Source organism: Uranotaenia lowii, chromosome 3 (assembly GCF_029784155.1).
Source record: "Uranotaenia lowii strain MFRU-FL chromosome 3, ASM2978415v1, whole genome shotgun sequence".
In the NCBI taxonomy this organism is placed as follows: domain Eukaryota; kingdom Metazoa; phylum Arthropoda; class Insecta; order Diptera; family Culicidae; genus Uranotaenia; species Uranotaenia lowii.
This window is the reverse complement of record NC_073693.1, coordinates 160,269,969-160,295,905: the sequence shown is the minus strand read 5'-3', so window position 1 is coordinate 160,295,905 and position 25,937 is coordinate 160,269,969. Positions and strand designations below refer to the sequence as shown.

At 35.7% G+C, this 25,937-nt stretch overlaps 1 protein-coding gene and 1 long non-coding RNA gene across 2 annotated transcripts in view; one reads left to right on the top strand and one right to left on the bottom strand.

Moving 5' to 3' along the window:
* LOC129755416 (Krueppel-like factor 12) overlaps positions 1-25,937 on the top strand; it is a 322,300-nt gene that overhangs the window by 162,519 nt on the left and 133,844 nt on the right. The window contains exons 2-4 of the mRNA XM_055751903.1: positions 5,825-6,071; positions 6,147-6,895; positions 6,965-7,511. Of these exons, the coding sequence (XP_055607878.1) occupies positions 5,825-6,071; positions 6,147-6,895; positions 6,965-7,511 (1,543 nt within the window). The remainder of the gene's footprint in view (positions 1-5,824; positions 6,072-6,146; positions 6,896-6,964; positions 7,512-25,937) is intronic.
* On the bottom strand, positions 23,943-24,624 carry LOC129755417 (uncharacterized). Its single transcript, XR_008739257.1, has 3 exons — positions 24,496-24,624; positions 24,374-24,427; positions 23,943-24,289 (listed from the first exon to the last, which is right to left on the bottom strand). It is a non-coding gene; the product is annotated as an uncharacterized LOC129755417 (long non-coding RNA).

The following is a 25,937-nucleotide window of genomic DNA, read 5'->3' as shown; positions in this document are numbered from 1 at the left end:
CCGTGCCAAAGGTGGTGTTGCTATTTTTGTCAAAAAACATATTCACTGTGAACCGATAATTTTAAATACAGAAATTCAAGCCGTCGCTGTAAAAATTTCATATCCAATCGAGTTTTGTGTATGTAGTGTATATCTACCTCCAGGAGAACCAATCAATGAACATGAGTTTCAAAGTTTGATCCAAAGTTTGCCAAAACCGTTTGTCATAATGGGTGATTTCAATGCTCACAATTCAACCTGGGGATCAGTTAGAACAGACACGAGAGGTAAGATCGTAGAATCTCTAATAAATGATATGAATTTAAATATTCTCAATAATGGTAACCCTACACATTTTAGTATTGGCTTCGCATCTAGCTCGTCAATTGACTTGACTTTATGCACACCATCTCTGAATTTGAAGTTGGAATGGAATACACACGATGATCTTTGTGGTAGTGATCATTATCCGATACTAGTACACTTCTTAAGCTCTATACCTCCAGCAAGTAGACGTCCAAAATGGATAATTGAAAGATCGGATTGGACTAAGTTTCAAAATGCGGCAAGCTTTAAGCTCTCTCTTGATAACTTTGATATAGACTCTCTAAACTCTCACATTGCATCTACAATTGAAAACGCTGCTTGTACGAGTATCCCAAAGACTAAAAGCACTCCTCCAAAAAAGTCTGTCCCTTGGTGGGAACCTTCAATAGGGTACCTTATTAAACAAAGAAAAAAAGCACTTAGAATTTTCAAACTAAACCCATCATCTGAAAATGAAAAAGAATATAAAATACTTAAAGCCAAAACTAGAAAGAAAATCCGAGAAACAAAACGAAAATCATGGGAAGATTTTGTTTCTAAATTAAACCAGAATACTCCGCTATCTCGAGTTTGGAAACAAATTCGTAGTATAAGCGGAGTCCATTCATCTACTATGATAGCAAGCCTCAAATCCGATAGTGATATAATTACTGATACTAGCGAAATACTTGAGAAATTAGGTGAACATTTTTCTAAAATATCATCATCGGAAAATTATACAAAAGATTTTTTAGTCATCAAAGAAAGAATAGAAAAAACTCCATTGATTGTAGCCAACGATTGTGAAAACTATAACTCAATATTTTCTATAGAAGAATTCGAATATTCTTTAACAAAATGTAGAGGATCCAGTCCAGGATATGATGAAATACATTACAGCATGATAAAAAATTTAAATCTTGAAAACAAACTTTATTTATTAGCATTTTACAATAAAATTTGGCTATCTGGTAATTTCCCGGATGACTGGAGAAAATCTATCATTGTTCCTATAGCAAAACCCCAAAAAAATCCTTTATTTAGTGAAAATTATCGCCCAATTTCGTTAACTAGTGTTCTTTGTAAAATTTTTGAAAAAATGATTAACAGAAGACTCATAAATTATTTAGAATCTACAAATAAATTATCGAAATTTCAATTTGGTTTCAGGCAAGATCATTCTACTTTAGACAATTTATCAATTTTAGAAAACGAGATAAGCGAAGCTTTTTGCCAAAGAGAACATTTGGTATCGGTACTGATAGATTTGGAGAAAGCTTATGATACAACATGGAAACGTCATGTTATAAATTGTGCTTTGAAAATGGGAATGAATGGAAATATGATAAAGTTTATTATTAATTTTTTAACTAATAGACGCTTTCAAGTTATTCAAGGTAATCAGTTCTCAAAAGAATACTGTCAGGAAAACGGTTTACCTCAAGGTGCTATTCTTAGTGTAACATTGTTTTTGATAGCTATAAATGACATTATTCAATGTAAAGCCTCCGAAAAAATTAACATTTTGCTTTATGCTGATGATATAATAGTATTTATCCGTTCAAAAAATCTCCGGCACATTAAATCTCAAATGCAAAAAACCATGAATAAAATTGAAAAATGGACAAAACAACACGGATTTAAAATATCCACTCAAAAAACTAAAGCTATTCATTTTTGTAGACGCTTAAAACCTCATGAAGATCCTGATATTTACCTTAACAATCAAAAAATAATTTATCAAAATTCTGTAAAGTTTTTAGGATTAATTTTTGATAAACGATTAAACTGGACTGAACATATCAAGCAAACCAAATCCAACTGTATGAGAAAAATGAATATTTTGAAATCTATAAGTAGCTTAAAGTTCAGTGCTGATAGAGCCACACTTTTAAAAATGCATAATGCTTTAATTTTATCTCGCTTAGAATATGGCTGTACTGTATATGGATCTGCTTCTGAGAATACATTAAAAACATTAGATAGCGTTCATAACACTGGTATTCGTCTGGCTATAGGAGCATTCAGATCGAGTCCGACAGATAGCATAATGATAGAATCAGGATATAAGCCATTAAATTATCGGCGGGCTGAAAAAATATCCAAATTTGGATCCAAAGTACTAAGTAAAAATAATCATTACTTATATCCATTTTTAAGAACGTCGATTGAAAACGATAATTTGAACCAATCTAAAAGAAAACCTAAATCCTTCGTAAAAAGATTCCATGAAATTTTAAAAGATTGTGAGATAAGTTTACCGGAAATTTTAACAATATCTGGTTCTGTTTTGAATTCATGGTCATATAAAAAATTAGACATAGATTTATCTTTTACAGAAAACAAAAAATCTTCTATGAATCCTTTGGTTATCAAAAGCAAATATTTGGAAATTATCGAAAAACATAAATCCTTCCAACTGTTATTTACTGATGGTTCGAAATTGAATAATGATTCAACAAGTTGTGCATTCTACGATCAAAGTAACAATTATATTTTCAAAACTAGGCTCGATTCCCAGACTTCAATTTTCAGTGCAGAACTCATGGCTATTAAGTTTTCGTTGGAATATATTATCAACAATGATCAAAGAAATTTTATTATTTTTTCTGATTCTCTTAGTTCTTTAATGAAGTTAAAAACAGTTGATTTAAAACATCCATTATGTAACATAATTTATAACCTTCACAAGCAAATTATAGATTCTCAAAGAAAAGTAAAAATATTTTTTATTCCAAGTCATTTTAACATTAAAGGAAACGAAAAGGCAGATGCCCTTGCAAAAGAGGCACATGAAAGTAACATAATTTTACACGAAATCACTCATTATGACTTCAGTTCATTTATTAAACGAAAAATTAACTCTAGTTGGCAATCTTACTGGAATAATATTACTGATAACAAATTGAAATCCATCAAATCGTGTGTTTCTAAATTTGATACTTCGTATATAGGAAATAGAAGGGATTCAGTTGTTCTATCAAGATTACGTATTGGGCACACAAACTTAACGCACGGATATCTGATGACTAAATCTTCCCCTCCTATTTGTTTGGAATGCGACTCGAGAAAAACAATTAATCACATCTTTAATGACTGTAAAAAATATGAAAACCTTAGATTGAAGTTTGATATTAGCGTTAAATCATTATCCGATGATATCGTCACACTTAACAGAGTATTAGAGTTCATCAAGGAATCAGATTTATATACACTAATTTAGATTTAATTTTTACTAATCTAGTTTATAAGAAAACATTTGTAAAAACCTTCGACCTGAATAGCCTCTATGTGCTGATGGCCATGTAAATTATGAATAAATAAATAAATAAAGTTAAAACACAGTTCTTTATGAAACAAAACAACATGATGTAGTGAATATAGGTATAATTAAGTGAAATATAGTCATGGGTATGGAATAAAGTAGCTAATTGCAATCTGTGAAATGAGTCATAGACAAATAAATCTGATCTTGAAATAAATAAATGTGTAGCATAATCTGTGAAAAATATCTGATAATTTCTATCAGTGCAGAGGAGTATTTATACATTCTATTTATGGGAGAGCGAGAAAAAGATAGATGAGTGAGAGTTTGGAAAATGAGAAGATGATAGAAAAATTGTATTGGATAATCAGTTTGCAAAAAGATGAACAAAGAAGCGGTCGTAAGGTGCGTCTCAAAATGTATCGAGCCGAATGGAAGTGAGTCGTGTCGTAGTATAAAATATAAATTACTCGATCGGTTACGACACATGAAAATGTTTGAATTTGATACCAAATGGTTTTCTCTCCTGATCAGAATCCAAGCATTAATTTGTTCACATTTCTGTAATAAAGAACTTCAAAAGAATTAACAAAAATGTCTTGTGTGGAATGATTGATTCCTGTCCCACCCCATTTTACGATATTCAAAAAAAGCTCAGTAAATATGCAGGTATGACGGTTATTTGATAAAATATTAAAGACAGCAAAGCTTCCACCCCGGACAATTTGTAGAAAAACTATCCGATCGATCGCTTCTCTTTGAATAACACCTGAGCTACCCATTGAAGCCCATTGAATTTTCAAACAAACAAATAAATCTCGCATGCTTACATCCCGTTGACTCCGCGAAGCATTAAAATTTATAGGATAATTGCTCAATCAGCTTGCTTTTGTCGCGGTCTCTAATGATAGTGCTACCACCAATCGAAAAGAGATGGCGCCTTCCTCTTGATATGCCATCGGTTTGGCTAATTATAGAGTGGGTTTGTAACCTGATCTACGAGCACCTACAACTCCGTCCGTTTAAGAAGTTTGCTGAGAGAGAGAGAAAAAAAAATCGTATGCCGGGGCTGCGGTGATCGCGACAGGTAATACTTACCGGATCGTTTAGGACCGCCCCTGTCCAGTCCCAAGTAATCTAATCTCCGCATTTCAGAAGAAAAGAAGAAAAAATCGCCTTCCAGTCGCCTCCACGCTTCATGGATCATAACTCATCTTGAGGCCCCTCCGTGTAGTAGCAATTGGACACTATGGCACATGGCCATTCTTTCCAAAAGCGCGCAGGAGGTATAAAGAGCGCAATTCGACCATCGAAAAAAAACAACCAGAAACTCAAAAACACCTAGAGAACCTAACAAAAAAAACAAGGTGGAAGGTGATGTGATTCGTCGCCCCTCGGGCATAATGGCGACCATTTATGTAAATTAATGCTCTCAGATGATTTTGATTGACAGCATCTCTTTCGTCTCTCCCGCCCTCTTGGTACAAATGGAGTAGAGGCAAACGAGATGAGACACCTTTTGAGTAGCCAATTTTCATCGTCACTTTTCTCCTCGACTATTGCTGCTACCCGATGCCAATTATGGAGACTCGAGAGGATCGTGATTGAAAAGCGCTTTTTATATATGAGCCTGGTGGCTTTGTTGTTGATGTAGTTTACCTCTGAAAGTCAAACTACAGACAGACAGACACCAGAAAAAGTTGGTATGAAAGTGAGTAGGTATGTGTTGATTTGTGTGTGGTCGCGGTCGGTTTGCAAACTAGATTTAAATTAGGAGCTGGTTGCAGCTTCACTGCGAGCCGAGCTCGTGTTGCTTAGCGACGAAGTTTTTATGATGACAGGCTCCGATTGCCGAGTTATTATTGATGAGGTGCGTAATGAGATACGGAAATTCTGATTACCAATTAACCTTCAGTAACGTAGATCGCCATCACGGATGACAACTTTAAATCAGTTTAAAGTGGAAGTTTAAATTTATCGATGTTTAGCACGATTAGCTACATTTATCTTTAGTCAATATTGCGGTAGGTAAATGGAACTTAAGTTCATTAGGTTGGCATCAGTTCGTTTGCAATTTCTTGTCGTTGTAGGAAATTTGATTGTTTTAAGAAGTTTAATGATGAAGCGTGAACAATTTTTTTTTCATTCATCGCCTTGTTATTCTATTTTAAGAGGCAATATTTTGCCAGAAATTTCTTTGCTACTGGAAACCACCATACTGATTAAACAAAAACTAACGTTTCTTCTGTTTTTTTTTTTTTTTTTTCATTCCAGTCACCAGAATTAGAATTTCGGCATGAGCTGATGGGGCGCATAAGCAAATTGGAAAACGATGTCGTCGAGCTGGATGTGGTTCCGATTAATCAACACAATCCATCATCGAGCTGTTCATCACCGCTGCCGCCATCATCGGCACCAATGGCCACCCAACCGTCCGCCTTAGCCGGATACACCGGTGCTGGTGGTCAGACGACGATGACTTACGACCACCATCACAGCTACGGGAAGGAGATGTTTTTTGGTAAGTCTTCCTCACGGCTTACGGCGGCCATCGAAAATTAAATTATCTTTTTTCTACATTCGCTTTTTTGTGCAGGCAGCAAACATCGAGATGCACTGTGTCCGGATACGGATGACTCATTTTTGCGACCTCCTCTTTGGGAGGACATCACTAGCTCAATACAAAATATTGACCCGGAGAATGCCGTCATGTTGGGATCCCTGAACGGTTCCACCATTGCCCAAGTGAAGACGGAAGCAGTCGATGACAGTTTCCTAGAACCGCTGTCGTCTCCTCTCCTAAGTCCACTGGAGATCAAAACCGAGAAGTCTCTCTCGCTCCATCTCAACAATAACAACAGCATACACCAAAATCAGTTGCTAAGCGACAGTAGTTTTAATAACAATAGCAATAGTGCCTTCCTAGCTAATAGTGATTCGACCTACCTGCAACACTCACACTCAGCAAACCTTGCCACTAGTCACCTGAGCCATGGTCAGCAACACAATCTCAACGGCTACATGGGTTGCACGACGAATGGCCTTCCTGCTCCAGCGACTCAAACTCATCATCAACCCCATCCCCACCATGCGAATCAACACCATCAACAGGGCAATCACCATCATCTGCAGGTGAACCAAAACAACAACTACTACCATTGGCCTCCTCCTCATCCACTTCCACCAAATGGAAGCAGCGGCCATGGAGCACCGCAAATGTACCACCCCAAGTACCACCATCCGGCACAAGGTTCCACCATTTGTACGCCAATCTCGAGGCTCATGTATGTTCCACCGCTCACGCCACCAAATTCCGACCCCGGAAGCCCAGGAACTACGTTACAGGTACTTTTGCTCCGAGGACCATTTCAATCAACCAAATTTAACAAACGAAATTCTCTAATTTCTCCCCAGAATCAATCACGAAGGACGCCACCTCCTCCGTATCACAATCAACAGCAACAACACCAGCAACAGCTATCAATCCACTTAGCAGGCCCAAACGGGCAGCATCCCACCCATCTGCTTCACCATCAACCTCCGCATCCCAGTCACCCGTCACTTACTTCGGTATCTATCGTTCCTGCCGTCGGATCTCATCAATCCCTCAACGCAGCAGCAGTAGCATCCACGCCATCGATAGCAATAACCTCGGCAATCAGCCACCACACTACCAGTTCTAGTGGTAGCAGCAGTAGTGGCAGTGGCAATAGCAACAGCAGCAACACCAGCAGTTCAAACGGTAGTGCAAGCAACGGCGGTGGCGCCGGTACAAATAACAATAGTGCAAGTGCTACTAACAACAACGTGGTGTCTAGGGTAGGCAATCGGAAACGATCGCAGCACAGCATCAACAGTGTTCTGAGCAGTGTCGGGGTAGTGAAACATATCGTCGGTCGGTACAACCGGCGCAACAATCCAGAGCTGGAGAAACGGCGGATACACCACTGTGATTTCATGGGTAAGTGTTTTTTTTTATCTGTTATGCTTCTCTTCCATATATGGGTCATTCCATACCAAGTGACCATGAAAATTCAACGACCCTCTTCGATTTCGCTCAAAATCAGTATGGTGACTTATTATAACGTTAATAAGAAAAATCCAAAGTTTTGGGGGAATCGGACCACCCTCCCTCAAATGGCAGCCCCCCCTTTTTTAAAAATTTGGCAATTTTTGCCTAAAAAACTGTTTTTGTTTTTTCAATATCTCAAAAACGGTAGAAGCTACAGATGAGATGAGACCATCCCTATAAAGAATATGTTATAAGCTATCAAATGAGTTGATAGAAAATTTTCGGCAGTGTTGCCAAACTAGAAAATTTGGCATTTTAAAACTTAAATTGCGATTATCTCAAAATGCCCCCACTTTAATTTTTGATTTGATGGCGCCAATGGATTCAGCGTGAAATTTTACATAAGAATCACTCATTCACTCAAAACAATATGAGCCGTTTCGGAGATATCAAGTTTTTAAGATGGGAAGTTCGTGAAATTTCACCGTTTCGCCAATATGTACATCTTAAAAATACGCCTCCGAAGGATGGATCTGCTTCCGCATATACTACAGTGTCCGGCAATTGAACTGCTACATTACTCCAACAGTAATTATTTCGTTGCACACGAAACAGTATTGAACGACCCCTCATAGCTTTGTTTACATATAGTCTTAGCTAGCATTGCACAGTGGTGCAGAACATCAATCTAGCTGTACGAAATTAATAGCGCCCAGGGATGAAGAGATATACGTTTGATGTCTTCAGCAACATTGTTCAATTTTACATGGAGCATATTCTTGCATCAAAACTTTTGCCGAGGGGTCCACCGATAGCGCGATAGAAATGCTATCTTTTTTATTTTTCAAATTAGGGCTTTAATGATTTCGAGAAAGTTGTTTATCTAATCAAAATACATAAGTTTGTTGAATATATCAAAGTTCTATCACATCACTCTCTGGAGTCAAAGTCAAAATAAAAAAAAATCTCTTGAAAAAACAGTTTTTTAAACCTGACACGTTTAAGATTGAATAAAATGGTTCGCTGTCTTCGAAACAAAGTTGTAACATGCCACGATCTATAATTCTCTCATATATTATAATGGTTTTAGAAGTTGCTGAAGCCCTACAGAAAGCATTTAGTGTATTTTATTGGCAATTTTGGAAGGCTCGTTCATCGAAAAGTGCACATTTTCACAACACCCCCTTTTTGTGGTTATTGTTGAGGATAAGCGGCACAATTTCCATTTGAAATGAGCAGGGGAATCGGTGGAACTAATATAGATTTGAACGATTGAAAATACACTTTTTATATAAAAATTACCTATTTTACTTATTGAAGAAACGTTGAAAACATTTAATTTATTTATAAAGTGTTGCAGATTTATTAAATATATTTTGTGTTATAAAAAGACATTAAAATTCGAATTTTTAAATAATTTAAACTCCAAAACAATTAATGGAACTAATCTATTAAATTTGGCAGAGAACTACTGTGTACTGGCAAAACCGGTACTATTATTCATTTATGTGGTATCAAATACGAATTTAGTGCTCTAACAAATTTAAGAGATTAGTTCCATTTTTTTTATTTAAATTATTTGAAACATCGAATAATGCTGTGAAAATGTGCACTTTTCGATGGACGAGCCTTCCGAAATTGCCAATAAAATACACTAAATGCTTTCTGTAGGGCTTCAGCAACTTCTAAAACCATTATAATATAAAGACATACACCGTCGTCACCGTCACTTAAAATTAACATTTAACACCCAGTACCGAGATGAGAATCGAACTCATGCCATCAGTGGACCAGCGACTACCGTCTTACCACGCTAACCACTCGACCACCGTGACGTACAGACAATTATAGATCGTGGCATGTTACAACTTTGTTTCGAAGACAGCGAACCATTTTATTCAATCTTAAACGTGTCAGGTTTAAAAAACTGTTTTTTCAAGAGATTTTTTTTTATTTTGACTTTGACTCCAGAGAGTGATGTGATAGAACTTTGATATATTCAACAAACTTATGTATTTTGATTAGATAAACAACTTTCTCGAAATCATTAAAGCCCTAATTTGAAAAATAAAAAAGATAGCATTTCTATCGCGCTATCGGTGGACCCCTCGGCAAAAGTTTTGATGCAAGAATATGCTCCATGTAAAATTGAACAATGTTGCTGAAGACATCAAACGTATATCTCTTCATCCCTGGGCGCTATTAATTTCGTACAGCTAGATTGATGTTCTGCACCACTGTGCAATGCTAGCTAAGACTATATGTAAACAAAGCTATGAGGGGTCGTTCAATACTGTTTCGTGTGCAACGAAATAATTACTGTTGGAGTAATGTAGCAGTTCAATTGCCGGACACTGTAGTATATGCGGAAGCAGATCCATCCTTCGGAGGCGTATTTTTAAGATGTACATATTGGCGAAACGGTGAAATTTCACGAACTTCCCATCTTAAAAACTTGATATCTCCGAAACGGCTCATATTGTTTTGAGTGAATGAGTGATTCTTATGTAAAATTTCACGCTGAATCCATTGGCGCCATCAAATCAAAAATTAAAGTGGGGGCATTTTGAGATAATCGCAATTTAAGTTTTAAAATGCCAAATTTTCTAGTTTGGCAACACTGCCGAAAATTTTCTATCAACTCATTTGATAGCTTATAACATATTCTTTATAGGGATGGTCTCATCTCATCTGTAGCTTCTACCGTTTTTGAGATATTGAAAAAACAAAAACAGTTTTTTAGGCAAAAATTGCCAAATTTTTAAAAAAGGGGGGGCTGCCATTTGAGGGAGGGTGGTCCGATTCCCCCAAAACTTTGGATTTTTCTTATTAACGTTATAATAAGTCACCATACTGATTTTGAGCGAAATCGAAGAGGGTCGTTGAATTTTCATGGTCACTTGGTATGGAATGACCCATATGTATTTCCATATTCTTTCATTCAATGATTACAAAATGACGATGACATAGTTTCTCACATCTAAAGCTAATTTTAGGTATAAACTCATACAAAATCTAGGAAATCAAACAACAGATGGCTACGAATTTTAACATTTTTCGATGCCATAAAAAATTTTACCCAGCATGGAGGAAGCTGGAAATCACGATTTAGCAAACCTCGTGGTCGGACGTTGAGTTGAAGACCTTCCAAAGGTGTAGGATAACCAGTTCTAGATGAAAGCAAATCAACTAAGACAGAGGCGGTCCTGCGGGCTCACAGTGTTTCGATGTCGATTAGGCGACAGCAGCTCTCGTAGCTGGGAAATCTGAACGGGTCTTGCCAGTTCTGGTGTCGAAGGGCGAATGTCATAAAGCGCCGTTTTAGTAGCTTCAATACGCTCGGAGCCATATTGATAATAACCCAAGCAACCAAAAGTTCGAATATCACTTAAGGAACGAACTAATAAGTTCATATATAGCTGTACAAAAGTTCTGTGGAACTTTTTTGCTGTTCAAAATGCTTTTTCGATGTCCATGGAACTTCATTCTTTATCAAGTTCAGCCAATATTCAAAAAAAGCTTTAAAGTACTGTTTTGGTTTCTGTTTCTACTTTTTGGGAACTTTAAAGTATGTATGAAGAAAAACAATCTACTTGTTACGTACTTCTCATTTTTTCAAAATCAAGTAGCTATCAAAGGGTTGCAAATCTTTTTGTACAGCTCAATAGTTCGTAAAAAGTCTCTGTTGTATTATTTTGTAAACTTGAAAGTTTTTAATTAGTTCCAACGGACGTTCAAAAGCAACTTCGTATTATAGAAACTTTGAAGTAGATTTAAAGGCTTAAATCTACTTTTTTCGAACTTCAACACGTGTTTGCATAAAAAAACACATCGTTACTTGGGAAACAACTATATGAAGTACACATTAAGTTCCGGAAGAACTTTTTAACAGCTTGAAAGTGGGAATTAAGTAGAAATAAAGAACCTGAAAGTTGTTTTAAAGAAAATCATCACATCGAGTAAAATCGTTGCCTACTCATGATGTTCATATAGGGCAACAAGTATGGATCTCAACTTTCAAGCGATGAGCTCGGGTTCGAGGCTTGGTAAGAACATGTTTTTTTTAAATGTAATGTGAGTTAGTAACAAATATAGTTGATTCATATGAATCAAAATAGCAGACTTGAGAAGGCAATTAAGAAGGAGCGGAAGAGTAATTTTTTCGATTTTTTTTTTATGCTGCTTATAAAGTGGATTTTGAAGCTGGTTAGAAGTTGTTTGACGATTTATGCGAACTTTTTGTCAACTTTAAAGTTCGTTTAACTACTTAAAAATTGAGCTGAAAAGAAGTTATATTAGCATACTCGATTAAGCTGATCAAACCTGATAGAGGAATGTTATCCGAACTTTTGGTTGCTTGGGAAGGGCACCAGATAGCAGAAGTGATCAAGAATCGAACGAACTAAACTGTAAATATCCTGTAAGTCTTTCGCAACAGTAGACCTAGGTTTCTAGAAGCTTTATCGACGATGCAATTGATGTGAATCTTGAAATCCAGCCGTTTGTCAAGAATGACACCAAGATCTTTCACGTGCTCAACTTGAGCGATAGCCTCGTCGCTGAGAAAGCCTTAATGAAAGCCACTTGAGGGAAAAAGAAATTGCTGCGCATTTACTACGATTCAAAAGCAGACAATTAACATCGCACCAGGAGGCGAAGAGGTTGAATTGGTCCTTCAGTAACTTTACGTCGAGGTCGGTGATAGGATAAAATAATTTCAGGTCGAGGAGCAACAGCACGTCGTTGAAATAAATCAAGAATAGTATTGGTCCTAGATGGCTCTCTTGAGGTACTCTAAAGGTGGCAAAAAACTAATTGGAGAAAGGTTCTGCCGTTCGCACAATGAGCTTGCGACCTATCAGGTAGCTTTTCAGTAGAGACCCACAAAAACCAATGCAATCGAGTTTGGCAATAACTATTTCATGGTACACTTTGTCGAAGGCGGCTGACAGGTCGGTGTAGATGGCGTCTGTTTGGAATCCTGAAGCAAAGCTGTTCTGCACTTTAGACCAATGTTCCGAAAATCAATCATTTTCGATCAGTCATGCTTTACTGCATTCAGAGCCAAAAAATCGAAGCAGTCAATTTTTCCTTTCCAACCAAATCATATAAACAATCAAGCATGAAAACGACGCTGCCGTATTTGAACCATTCTCGCAAAACATGATGTGGTAAAGAAGGACGCATACTATCAGCAAAGAACGTCTCGATGCTGATTTTCTTCCTTGGCGACTTTCAACCTTTAAGATCATAACTGATATGTATCAGTTTTGGGCGATCTATGTAGGCTATCAGATGATTTTTTTTATTTTTCGCTTTGCGTAGAAGGACAAAATCATGACTAGGTAACCGCAATGAACTGTCCAGCATTTGCTACGGCTTTTTTGAACATGTGGTCTTGGTATTTCTTCAGATTTTTCCTTCTGAAACATTCATGATCGTCTATCAATAACGAACATTATCAACAATGATGCAAGGATAGACTTCCGGAAATGATTGAGAGAGCGACGTTCAAAATGTATCACCAAGTATGTCGATAACTGTCGATTAGCCACGCGACGAATAGCAACGGTAGCCCCCCATGGGGCATGGTATATTTTCTTGTATCAAGTTAGTGTTGATTTTCGACATGTATTCAATGGGTACTTTTACCACGTGTGTATCACAGCACTCGGAGATATCAGTATTGTAGCTAGAAACCAATCCTGATTGCTTTTCTTGAGCGATTTTCCGAACATTGCTTTAGACGTTAACGCCAGCAAGTTTGTGGTCGTAGAGCGATTAGGCCTAAAACCATGTTGATCATAAGAAAAATATGATTTGCAGTGTGTTGTGGCCATGAATAGCCGTTGCACTGTAGGGGCGGCGCTTGGGAAACTTAGCACCGATGGGACTCATTCCCCTCGTGGGAGTGAGCCTCTCCTAGACAAACTCTGCTGTTGTCTCACCGGCGGAGGCAAGTCCTCGGACTGTACCTGGGGCCAAAGCCGGTCGATCACTGGCTGCAGTAATCGCAAACTAAACTCTTCTAAGGGGGGCTCTAATAAGAGCCGATTGGATCGGAAGCAAGCGAGGAGGAAGCACAGAGGAACAACACCAATTTACTGCTGGAACATTCTGGACTTTATTTCTTTCGGACTATTTACACTAATTTACTTGTCACTGTTCGACGAGTATTTATCGTTGGCTTCCTTTTTTAGGGTGGTCTCAGAGAAGGCCACTGCTGACTGGCTCTTCTCTTCCGTCTTTTTCGATCTCTCCGGACTGATGTTGCCGCGATGGTGGTTGAATAAAGACTGATGATGCAACGCGCTGGAGCGCGCGTTTTTATAACTTTGTAACGTTGGCTGCTGATCGCTGATTGGCTGGCGCTCCTCTCGCGTTCTTCTTCCCTCGCTTTCTTCTCAGTTCGCTTGTCGGACTAAACACAATGCAAGAAGATAGGGTCTAAAACAACTAGCTCAAATAATTTGGCAATAGGCGATGGAGGCGATGGGGTTTAAAACAACTAGCTCAAATAATTTGGCAATAGGCGATAGAAGCTCTGCCGAATTTGGGTGATGGTTTTGCATTAGAGCAAGTGGGATGCAGCTAAAATTTCACCCAACTTTTGACAGATAGTAGTAGTAAGTAGTAGTAAAACTACTACTTACTACTACTATCTGTCAAAAGTTGACAGATCTTACGGGTTTTTCTTAAGGAGAGAAAGAATAACTCCATCGCCTATTGCGCATAAGGCAGAAATGCCGTGATAGTTGTCGCCTTTTTTGTTGACCGAAAACATGTAGGTTTTTTTTCCATATAGAATAGAACGTATATATGTTGAGCAGGGATTGAAAATTAAGCTCATTTGAGCGAGCTTCATAGCTCTTTATTTCCATAGCTCCGCTTACAAAGCAATCGACGAAGCTCCTATCGTTTTTGTCTCCGGAGCTTCGCATTGCTAAGCTCTTATTTGGAAGAAACCTTAGCTCTTTTTTGCCTCGTGAGCCCGTTAGCTCATGCCTCCAGAGGAGCTTGAGCTTGTTGGCTCAACCGATTCAAATTCGTTGAGCTTGTTTTCACCGCTGCTGTTCGAGCCAACGCCTGCGTTTTTATGCACAGTGAAGTAACTAAAAAAAGGGCTGGTCGCATGGATTTTTAAAATAAATGTTGGACGGTTTTAGTAACAAGTTAAAGTTACCAGCACTAGTAACTATAAAATAGTAAAATTTACAATTTTTCGGGATAAACGCCAAAAGAAAGGGCTTGTTGCGAGGATTATTAAAATCAATGTTAGAGAATTTTAGTAACTAGTAAAAGTTACCAGCACTAGTAACTATGAAATAGTAAAATTTACAATTTTTCGGGAAAAGCGCCAAATGAAAGGGTTTTTTGCGAGGATTATTAAAATCAATGTTAGAGAATTTTAGTAACTAGTAAAAGTTACCAGCACTAGTAACTATGAAATAGTAAAATTTACAATTTTTCGGGAAAAACGCCAAATGAAAGGGTTTTTTGCGAGGATTATTAAAATCAATGTTAGAGAGTTCTAGTAACTAGTGAAAATTACCAGCACTAGTAACTATGAAATAGTAAAATTTACAATTTTTCGGGAAAAACGCCAAATGAAAGGGCTTGTTGCGAGGATTATTAAAATCAATGTAAGAGAGTTCTAGTAACTAGTAAAAGTTACCAGCACTAGTAACTATGAAATAGTAAAAATGACATTTTTTCGGGGAAAAAGCGAAATGAAAGGGCTAGTTGCGAGGATTATTAAAATCAATGTTAGAGAGTTCTAGTTACTAGTAAAAGTTACCAGCACTAGTAACTATGAAATAGTAAAATTTACAATTTTTCGGGAAAAGCGCCAAATGAAAGGGCTTTTTGCGAGGATTATTAAAATCAATGTTAGAGAATTTTAGTAACTAGTAAAAGTTACCAGCACTAGTAACTATGAAATAGTAAAATTTACAATTTTTCGGGAAAAGCGCCAAATGAAAGGGTTTTTTGCGAGGATTATTAAAATCAATGTTAGAGAATTTTAGTAAATAGTAAAAGTTACCAGCACTAGTAACTATGAAATAGTAAAATTTACAATTTTTCGGGAAAAACGCCAAATGAAAGGGTTTTTTGCGAGGATTATTAAAATCAATGTTAGAGAGTTCTAGTAACTAGTGAAAATTACCAGCACTAGTAACTATGAAATAGTAAAATTTACAATTTTTCGGGAAAAACGCCAAATGAAAGGGCTTGTTGCGAGGATTATTAAAATCAATGTAAGAGAGTTCTAGTAACTAGTAAAAGTTACCAGCACTAGTAACTATGAAATAGTAAAAATGACATTTTTTCGGGGAAAAAGCGAAATGAAAGGGCTTGTTGCGAGGATTATTAAAATCAATGTTAGAGAGTTCTAGTAACTAGTAAAAGTTACCAGACTAGTAACTATGAAATAGTAAAATTTACAATTTTTCGGAAAAAAACGCCAAATGAAAGGGTTTTTTGTGAGGATTATTAAAATCAATGTTAGAGAGTTTAAGTAACTAGTAAAAGTTACCATCACTAGTAACTATGAAATATTAAAACTTACAAATTTTTAAAACATTAACATTTATTCTAATAATCCTCGCAACAAGCCCTCTCATTGGGCGTTTCTCCCGAAAATTTCGAAATTTGACTATTTCATAGTTACTAGTGCTGGTAACTTTTACCAGTAACTAGTAATTTCTTACATTGATTTTAATAATACTCGCAACAAGCCCTTTCATTTGGCGTTTTCCGGAAAATTTGTAAATTTTACTATTTCATAGTAACTAGTGCTGGTAACTTTTACTAGTAACTAGAACTCTCTAACATTGATTTTAATAATCCTCATAACAAGCCCTTTCTTTTGGCGTTTTTCCCGAAAAAATGTAATTTTTACTATTTCATAGTTACTAGTGCTGGTAAATTTTACTAGTAACTGGAACTCTCTAACATTGATTTTAATAATCCTCACAACAAGCCCTTTCTTTTGGCGTTTTTCCCGAATAATTGTAAATTTTACTTTTTCATAGTAACTAATGCTGGTAACTTTTACTAGTTACAAGAACTCTCTAACATTGATTTTAATAATCCTCATAACAAGCCCTTTCTTTTGGCTTTTTCCCGAAAAAATGAAATTTTTACTATTTCATAGTTACTAGTGCTGCTAACTTTTACTAGTAACTAGAACTCTCTAACATTGATTTTAATAATCCTCGCAACAAGCCCTTTCATTTGGCGTTTTTCCCGAAAAAATGTAAATTTTACTATTTCATAGTTACTAGTGCTGGTAACTTTTATTAGTAACTAGAACTCTCTAACATTGATTTTAATAATCCTCGCAACAAGCCCTTTCATTTGGCGTTTTCTCGAAAAAATGTAAATTTTACTATTTCATAGTTACTAGTGCTGGTAACTTTTACTAGTTACTAGAACTCTCTAACATTGATTTTAATAATCCTCGCAACAAGCCCTTTCAATTGGCGTTTTCCCGAAAAATTGTAAATTTTACTATTTCATAGTTACTAGTGCTGGTAACTTTTACTAGTTACTAGAACTCTCTTACATTGATTTTAATAATCCTCGCAACAAGCCCTTTCAATTGGCGTTTTCCCGAAAAATTGTAAATTTTACTATTTCATAGTTACTAGTGCTGGTAACTTTTACTAGTAACTAGAACTCTCTAACATTGATTTTAATAATCCTCGCAACAAGCCCTTTCAATTGGCGTTTTTCCCGAAAAATTGTAAATTTTACTATTTCATAGTTACTAGTGCTGGTAACTTTTACTAGTAACTAGAACTCTCTAACATTGATTTTAATAATCCTCGCAAAAAGCCCTTTCATTTGGCGTTTTTCCCGAAAAATTGTAAATTTTACTATTTCATAGTTACTAGTGCTGGTAACTTTTACTAGTAACTAGAACTCTCTAACATTGATTTTAATAATCCTCGCAACAAGCCCTTTCAATTGGCGTTTTTCCCGAAAAATTGTAAATTTTACTATTTCATAGTTACTAGTGCTGGTAACTTTTACTAGTAACTAGAACTCTCTAACATTGATTTTAATAATCCTCGCAAAAAGCCCTTTCATTTGGCGTTTTTCCCGAAAAATTGTAAATTTTACTATTTCATAGTTACTAGTGCTGGTAACTTTTATTAGTAACTAGAACTCTCTAACATTGATTTTAATAATCCTCGCAACAAGCCCTTTCATTTGGCGTTTTTCTCGAAAAAATGTAAATTTTACTATTTCATAGTTACTAGTGCTGGTAACTTTTACTAGTAACTAGAACTCTCTAACATTGAGGATAGGATTATTAACCTCGCAAAAAGCCCTTTCATTTGGCGTTTTTCCCGAAAAATTGTAAATTTTACTATTTCATAGTTACTAGTGCTGGTAACTTTTACCAGTTACAAGAAATCTTTAATATTCATTTTATTAATCCCAACAAGCCCTTCCACAGTTCCTGGTGCATAAAAAAGCCGTTGGCTCACACAGCACCACAATAGCAAAAACAATACACATCATTTGGCTCAAGTGTTACAATTTTGCTGAGCCAACAAGCTCAAGAAATTTCGGCTCCTTGAGCTAACAAACTCAAAGCAAAATGCAAAACCTTGTCTCCTAGAGCCAGAAGAGGTATGAGCTTAATTTGAGCATTTATTGGTGGGCTAGAATTGGCTCCAGCTTTCTTCGCTCTCGAGCTTCAAGAGCGTTGATGCTCAGCCGCTTGAGCAAGAGCATTTCAATCCCTGATGTTGAGCGATGCTTAGAAGATTATGGGGTTTAGCATATGGGGATTTTTTTAATTATCTGACGGGTTTGCGCCGGGGTCTTCAAATTTTCCCCAAAATTGAAAATTTGGTTCATTTTTGCGACTTAAAAAAACATGTATTTTTTCAGATTTCTAACATTTTTTATTTTTTGAGTTAGCTTTGGCTAGATTTTTTTGTAAATAAAAAATAACCATTTTTCAAAGCTACATAACTCTGTTGTTTCTCAACGGAAATTATAAAATAGCACATCAAAATGCATTGAAATTTTATCAGCTTTCCAAATAGAATAGTTGAAAAAAATTAAATAATGACCTTCAACATGAAAAGTTGTAAATAAACTTTAAATGGCGTCTAAAAGTACCGTCTGCACCACCGAATATTTTGCAAAAAATACCATTGTATAGCTCGATTCATGATTCATCTGAAGACACCAAAGTGGGCCATGAACACCTTGAAGAGTTATGAAAGAAATAATGACAATAAATCTCTTTGTTTGCATCGAAAACAAACAATGGTCGAACAACTGCACTTACATATGGAGAAAGCAAGCACTTTTAACAACATGGAAACAAAAGAACTTATCAAAGCTGGTGAAAAACACTATTTTTTCGTCCTTTTCAGACTGCCCCTACTCGCATAACAGTCCCATATGAATTTTCGTCATTTTAGGTCAACATAAGGGTTCAACATAAAAGACTAAAAAAGAGGTTTTGTTCTAGAAATTTCGAAAAAAATATCAATTCGTGGCTGTCCTTTATGAAATATACCTGAATAACAGTCCCATATGTGAAATACCACGGGTTTGGTTACTTTTCAATGTTTCTTCCGGCGAAATAGTCTTTGGTTTATTGCTTTGAATCATTTAAACATTTTTTAACTCTCTTGATGTTGAATGATGCACACTAGTTTTCGAAGGCAGGTCTGACTTTCTTAGGAATGACTTCCTGAGCGAAAAACTATCGGATGCAATCAAAAATCGTAAAAAGATTCAACTTACAATGTGGAATTCATGATATTTTTTGCAAAAGTATGTTTCTTTTTCTGACAATTGCATTTAGAAGTTCAAAAACGACCAAATTTAAGTCTTAGAAAGTAGCTTGGTGAGAAAAATATATTTTGTATGGGACTGTTATGCTAGTAGATTCGAAAAACGGTTTCAAATATGGTCGATTAACAGTCCCATAATGAATAAAAATGGTGCTCTCGACCTTACCAATAACCCAATTTCGGAAATTTCAGGTCTAACGATTTATTATGACAACCTAGAAACGATTTTCGTTTATGCTGAAATTGGTGGTCACAATTTAAAAATATATTCCAAAACAGAAAAAGCTGATTGTCTCACTTGCTTATTTTTGTATATGGGACTGTTATGAAAGTTGCAGCTTGTTGCAGCTTAACTGACTTCATGTTATATCCAAAAATCTAATAAAGTATTCGTTTATACCCAGTTTTGCACCAGGTCACAACAAGTTATGCACATTTTACTGTCATTTTTAGAAGTTTATGTGCTAAGTTTTGCATCCGTAATTCCCCAGATTTGATTTCAAATGGACGGTGGAACACTGAAGATTCGTGTGTGAGCGATCGAGTTGGCAAAACACTGACGACGAATTATGTTCGTTCTAGTATGGTAAACCTCAAAACTGGGTGAATGTAGAAAACGAATACGGTAAAAGTATCATATTTTCATCATTTTACAGCCTGGGCTGGCCATACTGAGCTCTTTGATTATTTCTACAACATTTGTGCACTTTCTCATACTTTTTTGATCAATGGGAAAGGATTTTGGTGTCCAGTGCATAGCTCCCGCTATAAAAAACTATGTAAAGCACGTCTATATTTCATTTTTTTAATCACATTTTTTGTGATCCCTAACACAGGGACTGAACCTTCTACTATTGGCATAGATTATGCTTAACAATGATCTTTGATCGAAAAATTAATAAGTTATATAGTATATGACCAGGTTGTAAAAGCAACATTCCCATTATTAGTATATAACATAAACAATACGATACTAAGAATTTCGGTTAAAATTGGAAGTCAGTTTTGCTGCAAACATTTTACAAAGCACAAAAAAGTAGTGTTTTTTACCTGCTTTGGTAGGTTCTTTTGTTCCATGTTGTTAAAAATGCTTGCTATCTCCATATGTGAGTGCAGTTGTTCGACCATTGTTTGTTTTCGATGCAAACAAAGAGATTTATTGTCATTATTTCTTTCATAACTCTTCAAGGTGTTAATGGCCCACTTTGGTGTCTTCAGATGAAAGTTGCATCATGAATCGAGCTATACAATGGTTATTTTTGCAAAATATTCGGTGGTGCAAACGGTACTTTTAGACGCCAAAGTTTATTTACAACTTTTTATGTTGAAGATCATTATTTAATTTTTTTCAACTATTCTATTTGGAAAGCTGATAAAATTTCAATGCATTTTGATGTGCTATTTTATAATTTCCGTTGAGAAACAACAGAGTTATGTAGCTTTGAAAAATGGTTATTTTCTATTTACAAAAAAAAATAACCGAAGCTAACTCAAGAAATAAAAATGTTAGAAATCTGAAAAAATACATGTGTTTTTAAGTGCCGCCACCCGTGGCGTAGTGGACAGCCTTCAAGTCTTCTAAGCCAGGGGGTGTGAGATCGAATCCCGGTCAGGGCATACATAGCACACTTTCGGTGGGTTTGTAGTTTTAGCATTTGTAAGATGCTAGCCATCATATCCTCGAAAGATGTACGCTTAGAGTTAAGAAAAAAAGGAATCTCTTCGAGGAAACATCATGTTTCATTGAGATCCTGTATGTGTTTGTGTTCGTTTAAAAAAAAAAGTCGCAAAAATGAACCAAATTTTCAATTTTGGGGAAAATCTGAAGACCCCCGGCGCAAATTGTCAGATAATAAAAAAAAATCCCCATATGTGATATGCAGCGCTTCAAGAAAGTGGCTGGTCCTATATCATTCGGGCCTGCAGATGTCTTCAAGACGGTAACATCATCGACTACAAAATTATCAAACAAAGTGCTCAGATGAGAGACGTTGCTTGTTGCACTATTCAACTGCTCCGAAGATATTGAGCCAGAGCGGCCCACATATATTTTAGTGTTTTTATACAAATTCAGAACTTGAAATACGTTTTCCCTATCTGTATTGTTTTCTTTTGACAAAAGAAGAGTTATGAAAAATATTTTGTCCATCCTAAATAAGGAATTTTGACAAAACGTTCGCTATCAAGGCTTTTGAATCTATTCGAACATATACAACCCTCTTTTTTATTTCATCATTTGAAATTGATTCAAAATAACTAAATGAATTATGAAATTACAGTTTTGTGTCAACTCATAAACTTTGCATGTTGTTTGGTCAATTTGGATTTAGTGGCCCACGACACCCCACCATTTTTTAAAATCCAAAAAATATTGCTTTTTTTAAACAGTCAGAACTTGGAGTATACAACTTATTAAAAATTAAAAAAAAACCTTATGATACCTGTTAAGGCGTAAATTTAAGCCACGTTAATGAGCCCCAAAATTTTGAAGCAGAAGAAGATCACACAGTCGAAGAGAGAGCGATTTCCTCACCAGCTGATAATTGCTACTCCAATTACCGAATCTCTATCCACACAGCTGATCGATGCATGATCAGCTGACGAGATCAGTAGTAAGAAACCGTCAGAGTAATTAGACGTAGCTCCATATCACCAATAAAAGTTTAAGACAAAACGTTCAAGTTAAAGTCTATTTAAGCTAAGAATAAAAAGGCCAATCATTGAAGACAAATAAAGTGTTGTTTAGCATTCAATCCGCGCTTCTCAGTTCCATCCGAAAAGTGTTAAATTAAGTGGCTACAAATTGCAACAATACCTTAACAATGTAGAAAACCATACCATTTGTTATTTTAATTTTAAGAAGTTTTGAAGCATAGAAAAAAGTGGCTCATGATTCCCCACACTAGCATTCTAAATAAATATATAAATAGGTTTTTTTAACAAATAACTTGCTTGAGCCATTTTAAATTAACAATCATGAATAAAAACGTTACACAATATTTAGTAGCAAAATGACAGAAATGGAAAGTTGACACCTAGTTAAAGATAGTCCTCGTTCAACTCAAAAGAACCAATAGGTAACAAGTACAGGTTTCAAAAACCAAATGCATTCCCTCCAACTTCGATACCATTTGCGATGGTTTCGCGAAGCTGCTCTTAGTTAATCAAGTCTCCAAGTCCTGTTCGGCGAGAAATTCAATAAATCATTGTTCCCTTTCAATCACCTATCAGTTTGCAATTATTAAAGACGATTATGTGATAAATCATGATTAAAAATGCTAACACGTTCGATTGGCCGCTGCTGCCTGGATCGAAGAACTAGCTGGAAGGGGTCTGTCTGATGATGGCCCTTCTTCCACCCGGTCGGCCGAGACCCTAGGACCACAGTCCTTTAAGAAGTGGATTGTTGTTGATGATTGGTGTTATTATTTGTTGCCCTCTCGCATCCTAAGAGAGTGTCAAGTTGGTAGCACTTAACTGTCATGGAGATCGCTCGAAGTCAGCTGACAGAGGCTGGCCACGGAAAAGCTCGCGAAGCTCGGCCAGAGATTTAATAATGGAATTCAGCTATTCAACTACTGGTTTTTTTTGTAGTAATTGATTTAATTAGACCTCCATCATTACGTGCCTTCTCATTAGAGGCTAGTTTAGACGTGCAGACGACGACGACGATGACAACGACAGCTCAGCAGCTCTGACTGGTGTCGTTTTGCTATTCCGATTATTGTTGATGGCCGTACAGAAAGATAGAGAGGCTGGAGAAATTAGAGCAGCCTCGTGTGATGATTGGCATGTCTGTAATCAATGTTTTAAATGGATCAATAAAAGCTACATGGTTCAGAAAATATATCCATATTTCAGAAAGTTGTCGTGCGTGGTTAGCTCTTTTTTTCTTTTTTAAATCAATCTTATGAAATATAAAAAATTTATTAAATGTCTTCTCTAATGACTGTCCTGGCTAAACCATATCTCATTATTATACTTGAAAAATTTTATTCTACAATAGGAAATGATAAGTCATATAATCTACCAAAGATTGATAGACATTTTAAACAAATCTAACAATATTTAGATAATAACATAGAACTGAAACCCTCATTTGTTATATTGGTTTTTAATAGACAATAAGTATAGGATTTTGGATGTTACTTGATATACCAGGCTCTATGACTGGATTTAAAAAGATGAAAAGTACTCAGGAGGCAATTTATCACTGGGCTTTGGCACTTCCTGTATTAAAAAACATATTTTTTTCATCCAATTGATTTTCACGTAACTTGTACGAATAAAATAAATAAAGGTTTACCTTACACGCTAGAAATAATTAAACCGTTTATGTTTCAAAAATAACCATTTTTGACCTTTTCCCGGGAAATGTCATTTTATGAGTTCTCCATGAGAAGTCATAAAATGACTTCTAGGGGAGAAGTTCGAATATGGTTATTTTTCAACCGAATGAGATTCTAGCGGAGAAGTTGAAAAAAAGGTTATTCTTTAACCGTTTTCAAGGAGCTCATGGATAATTTGCAGATTTAGAAGAGTTTCCAGTAAAATTTTCATTAAAATCTCCGGTTTCTATTTAGTATTTTTATTAATTGAAACCAATACACTATATCAAAACAGTTATCGCTATTAATCGAAAATGCAAATTAAAATGATAAAAAAAAAACTAATATAACGCCGGTGCCGGACAACGCCGGAAGTAGCGATATACCTTGGTGACATTTTGAAGAAGAAAATGGTCAAAATATCATTGACTCTAGTACTGTTCGTTCACGAGGGGTGAGGTATTAATTTTTGACCGGCGGGTGATGTTTTTAAAGCAGTCCAGCCCATTCCCGCTTCTTCCGGATGGTGAAAAAACAGTCGGAAGAGTAGCTCGCATTTTCGCACCAATACCTAAAACAAAAATACTTTATTAGGTACCCAACCCTTCCATCCTTGGAAGGATTCAAAAGTATTTTAAGGAATGTTAAAGCTTACCGGAAGTGTAATCCGAGTTCTCCTTTTCGTACGGGGTCATATTTCATCGATGTCCTGAAATTTAATTTCATTTGTTTATTGTAAGGTTGCAATTTTTAGATAACAAATATTAAAATATTTACCTTTGATCACCACCAACAGATTCGATGTGTTCCGAAATTACAAGGACCGATTTAATCTGGAACTCGATCCAGTTACGCGGAATAATGGAGTTTCGAAAAACGCGTTTGTCTGCAAATTGGCAATTTCCAAAATGGCTACGATAGGAAAACCAAAGTATTCAAACATTTTGTGGTTAATTCTCAAGAACTACAAAAATGGTTAAAATTTGAGAAGTAAAAATTCTTTAAAAATAACCATATTGGCATTTTTTGGACCAAAGCTATAAAATGGTTATTTTTGAACCGAAAATGTTTAAATGAAAATGAGCGTGTATAGGAATTTTAGCTCTATGAACATCACGTACAACTTATGTGAATTTCTAATGCTTTCATCAATATTAGAGGACATTAGCAACATGAAATTTCTATAGTATCGAAATGATTATGGACCTTTTATACTGTTTATTTTTAGCTTTCATTTTTAGTGATTAAATAAAAATAAATTAAATTTCATCAATAGGTATATAACTAGCTGACCCGGTGTGCTTTGCTACACCGTCTAAAAATCAATAAATTGTGTGAAAATATTTTCATTATAAATGAATTTTTGATGTCTTTTTACAATGAGAGTTTTCTTCCAGTTTCTCCTCTGAAAAAAATAGAGGTTTTTAAATTAAAAAAAACCCGATTTAATACACTTGACAGTGAATTGTAGCCTTTCTTACAGAGTGTTAATTATCTATAGATGCATACGCAAGACACAATATACATAATTTCTATTAAAAACCGGAAATCATATTAAAGAATGTTATTTTAAAAAAGGATGCCCAGCCATGTGTTTTAAATGATTCAACGTTTTTTCTGAGAAACCTCTGGAGTGCAGGATACGGGGATTTGCAAAAAATAGTTGGGTGGAAGCATATTTGCATCTCACTTACTCTCAATCATGAATTATCTATTAGTCATATTTGTGTCAGTTTTGTTAATTAAGGCATATTGTCAAGTTGGTCAATTTTGTATATTAAGTTTGTATAGTTTTTGTCATTGTTATCCAATTTGTCAGATTTGTGAATATTGTCAATTGATGTAATTTTTGTTAATTTTGTTTGTATGTATTTATGTATGTATGTATGTATGTATGTATGGTAGCCACCTTGGGTGCACGGTCGTTTCGCAGTTGTAGCTAAGGCTTCATCAACAAGTCACCGAAAGTTACCACATATCCATTTAATAACAGCTAGATGGGACGTTGAAGCGATGGATTCGTAAGTAGAGTAAGTTACGATATCTGAAGGGTTAGGATCGATTGGTCTCTAGATGTTATTGCCAAATATAAAACTAACTCACTATGCAAGTCTCTGTAGTCCCCGTCCCTGTCCCCAAGATTTGTTTTTAGAAGAACGCGTCTATTGAAAATTTGGTCAGTTTTGTAACATCTATTATTTTTGTAAAAAAAAATAATT